We start from the raw sequence: 2,636 nt of genomic DNA, 5'->3' as shown, positions 1-2,636 counted from the left end.
ATATTAATTATAAATAATATCAATTATATTAATGGTGTAACATTTAAATAACTGATAAAATTTGTTCAAAGGCAGTATGAGCTCATTATGTAGAGTTAATAGTGTACATGTAATTATCGAAAATGATAAAATTGTCTCTTTAAGTGCTTTGTACATATTTTATCTTAAAAAATAATCTCACAAAAATTGAGAGACATAGGTAGTTTATTTGTTATAGATTTAAATCAATAATAAAATAATGCAGTTCAGAAAAAGAGTGCCTAACCTCCCAAATTCTTCTCTATTGTAAGTACTGTACCTCATATAAAAGTATAAATATAAATGATATGAGAGAGCTTATAGGTAGCACAAAGTTTAGTAATAATCATTTCTTCTCATTATTTTCAGGTTCTGAATATTAAACATACATGCTTCAAGCTACTGGTGTAATTAAATACAATGTACAGCAACTTTTTTAGTGATTTCCAAAATTGTCATTGTGCTACATAGAAAATAGCCTCTTTTGCATGTTTGCATCTATGAGTAGTACTATGGGAAGGAACTATTTCTCCAGCATCTCTCAAACATTTACATTTATCTCTCAAGTCCTATTCCATAAACCTTTCCGTGTCTATGTAATTTCTTATCACTGCCCCCCCCAACAAGTCCAACACCATATTAAACTAGGCATTTGCAACCAATAAGAATTAAATCACTACCTCTGCAATAACTGAAGTTATTGAATTTTGATTTCATAATGAATATGGTTTAATTGGCATAATTCCAGCTATTCACTGGTAATTTCTTAGAGTGAAAATGTTGCTGGCCAATAGCACATTTAAAAGCTCCTGCACACTTTCAAAATATAATATCCAATTTAATCTGTCATATAATATAAATGTTACCCTTTACTAACACATTATCAATGGCCAACATTGTACACGAAAATTATTCAGGTTCATTGCATATTGAAATTATTCATGTTCGTATAAGCATCATAATAGCTTTTATTGGTTACCTTAACTCTGTGTGAATTCAATGCCTCTCTAAATGGGAAAAATGCTCCTAAATTTCCTTCCATTACTACAGTAGTTGCTGTGGTTGTCTGAAGAAACCCTGGACCAAGATGCCATCTCCACAGTGCCTTGTGCTCTAAAGCAGTAGTTTTCAAACCCGGCCATTCATTAGCATAAATTTGGAGATTTAATTTAAATATTAGTTTTTAAAAATTCCCCTGCGCCATCCAAGACTGCTCATCAAATCAGATCTAGGGAAGGAGGAAGCAGATATCAGTGGTATTTAAAAGCACTCCGGGTGACTCTAATGTGAAACCAAAGTTGAGAAACACAATCTACAACTAGAGATCAAGAGATGATTTAAGAGAAGTGATAAAGAGAGGTTAACATTAATCAAGGCTTCTTCTGTGGTCCAGTCAGAAAAATAAAAATTAAAGGAATATTTTTAAGGAAGAATCCTTCAGAGAAATTCAGGAACATTTTGGGACGGGAACATCCTAAATGAAGATCTCTAGGAAATAACTGTGATGGAAAGAGAGTTTCTTATGTTTCTTTATTATAATCTTCAGGAGAAATTTAGAGCCATCTAAGTGGAAAGCGATCCTAGGCCTGCATATGACATCGAATCTCACTTCTCCTCATGTAGTAACCCGGTTGATAGACCAAATCGTCATAAATCCACATTACAACAAACGGATGAAGGACAATGACATTGCCATGATGCATCTTGAATTTAAAGTGAATTACACAGGTAAAATAAATCACTTTTAGTCATCGTATCTGCTCAAATTAATTCAAAATCAGATTTGAAATATTGTCAGTACCAATGCATTAATAGTCCACGAAAGTTGAATAACTTGTTTTGGAAATTATTATAATTGAAACGGAATTAAATATTGGAAAGAAATATATTAAATTACCGAACATTTTGGGACAAATCCAACTTTCTAGAAATCCAACTTTCTAGAAAGTTGACCAGTAGAATAAAACTCTCAGAGCCACTTGTAATAGTAAATTCAAAGGAGCAGCCCAGAGAAAATAGCCCATGTTATAATGTATGCTTTCTCTATTTCTCATGGAAAAGAATGGCAGGTTCATCTGCCACAATAGCTAGAGAAGGACAAACTGAGAGAAGGGCATATGTTCTAATAGTAAAGTGAGTAAGAATTGCTATCCATAAAATAAAGATTTTAAAGGAGATTCAATAATATTAATAAAGTGGCTGATGGAGGACTTCCTCCAAATATCCAGAAAACGTGCAAATCACCTGAGGAGTGAACTTTATCCTGAAGGGCTCTGCTCAGCTCCAACCTTTATCCTGAAGACCTTTCTGAGTCCAGTTAGGGGAAAGCGCTGCCGTCTCTGTGCTTATGGGATTTGATCTCCACATGTATTACAGCACTTACCAAAGGCAGGCTACTCCTGTGGTTAGTTTTATAGCCCTGCCCTTGAGGGTAAGCACCAAATCTGATTCATTTTTGAGTCTGCTCTAGGTCTTACATGTAGTGGGTGCTTATTAAATGTCAGGTGACTTGCAAATTGTTGGAGAAGAGCTTTACTTAAAAGTCAGTGACCAGTGCTAACGCTTCCGTAAATGCCCGGTAAAACAATTGCCTAACAGTTTTTTCAATGTGGAAATAA

General features: G+C 34.1%; 1 protein-coding gene across 1 annotated transcript in view; it reads left to right on the top strand.

The window, feature by feature from the left end:
• TMPRSS15 (transmembrane serine protease 15) overlaps window positions 1-2,636 on the top strand; it is a 109,594-nt gene that overhangs the window by 97,543 nt on the left and 9,415 nt on the right. The window contains 1 exon segment of the mRNA XM_006908283.1: window positions 1,565-1,746. Coding sequence (XP_006908345.1) covers window positions 1,565-1,746 — 182 coding nt within the window.

Source organism: Pteropus alecto, unplaced genomic scaffold (genome assembly GCF_000325575.1).
Source record: "Pteropus alecto unplaced genomic scaffold, ASM32557v1 scaffold81, whole genome shotgun sequence".
In the NCBI taxonomy this organism is placed as follows: Eukaryota; Metazoa; Chordata; class Mammalia; order Chiroptera; family Pteropodidae; genus Pteropus; species Pteropus alecto.
This window is presented reverse-complemented; position numbering and strand designations above follow the sequence as displayed.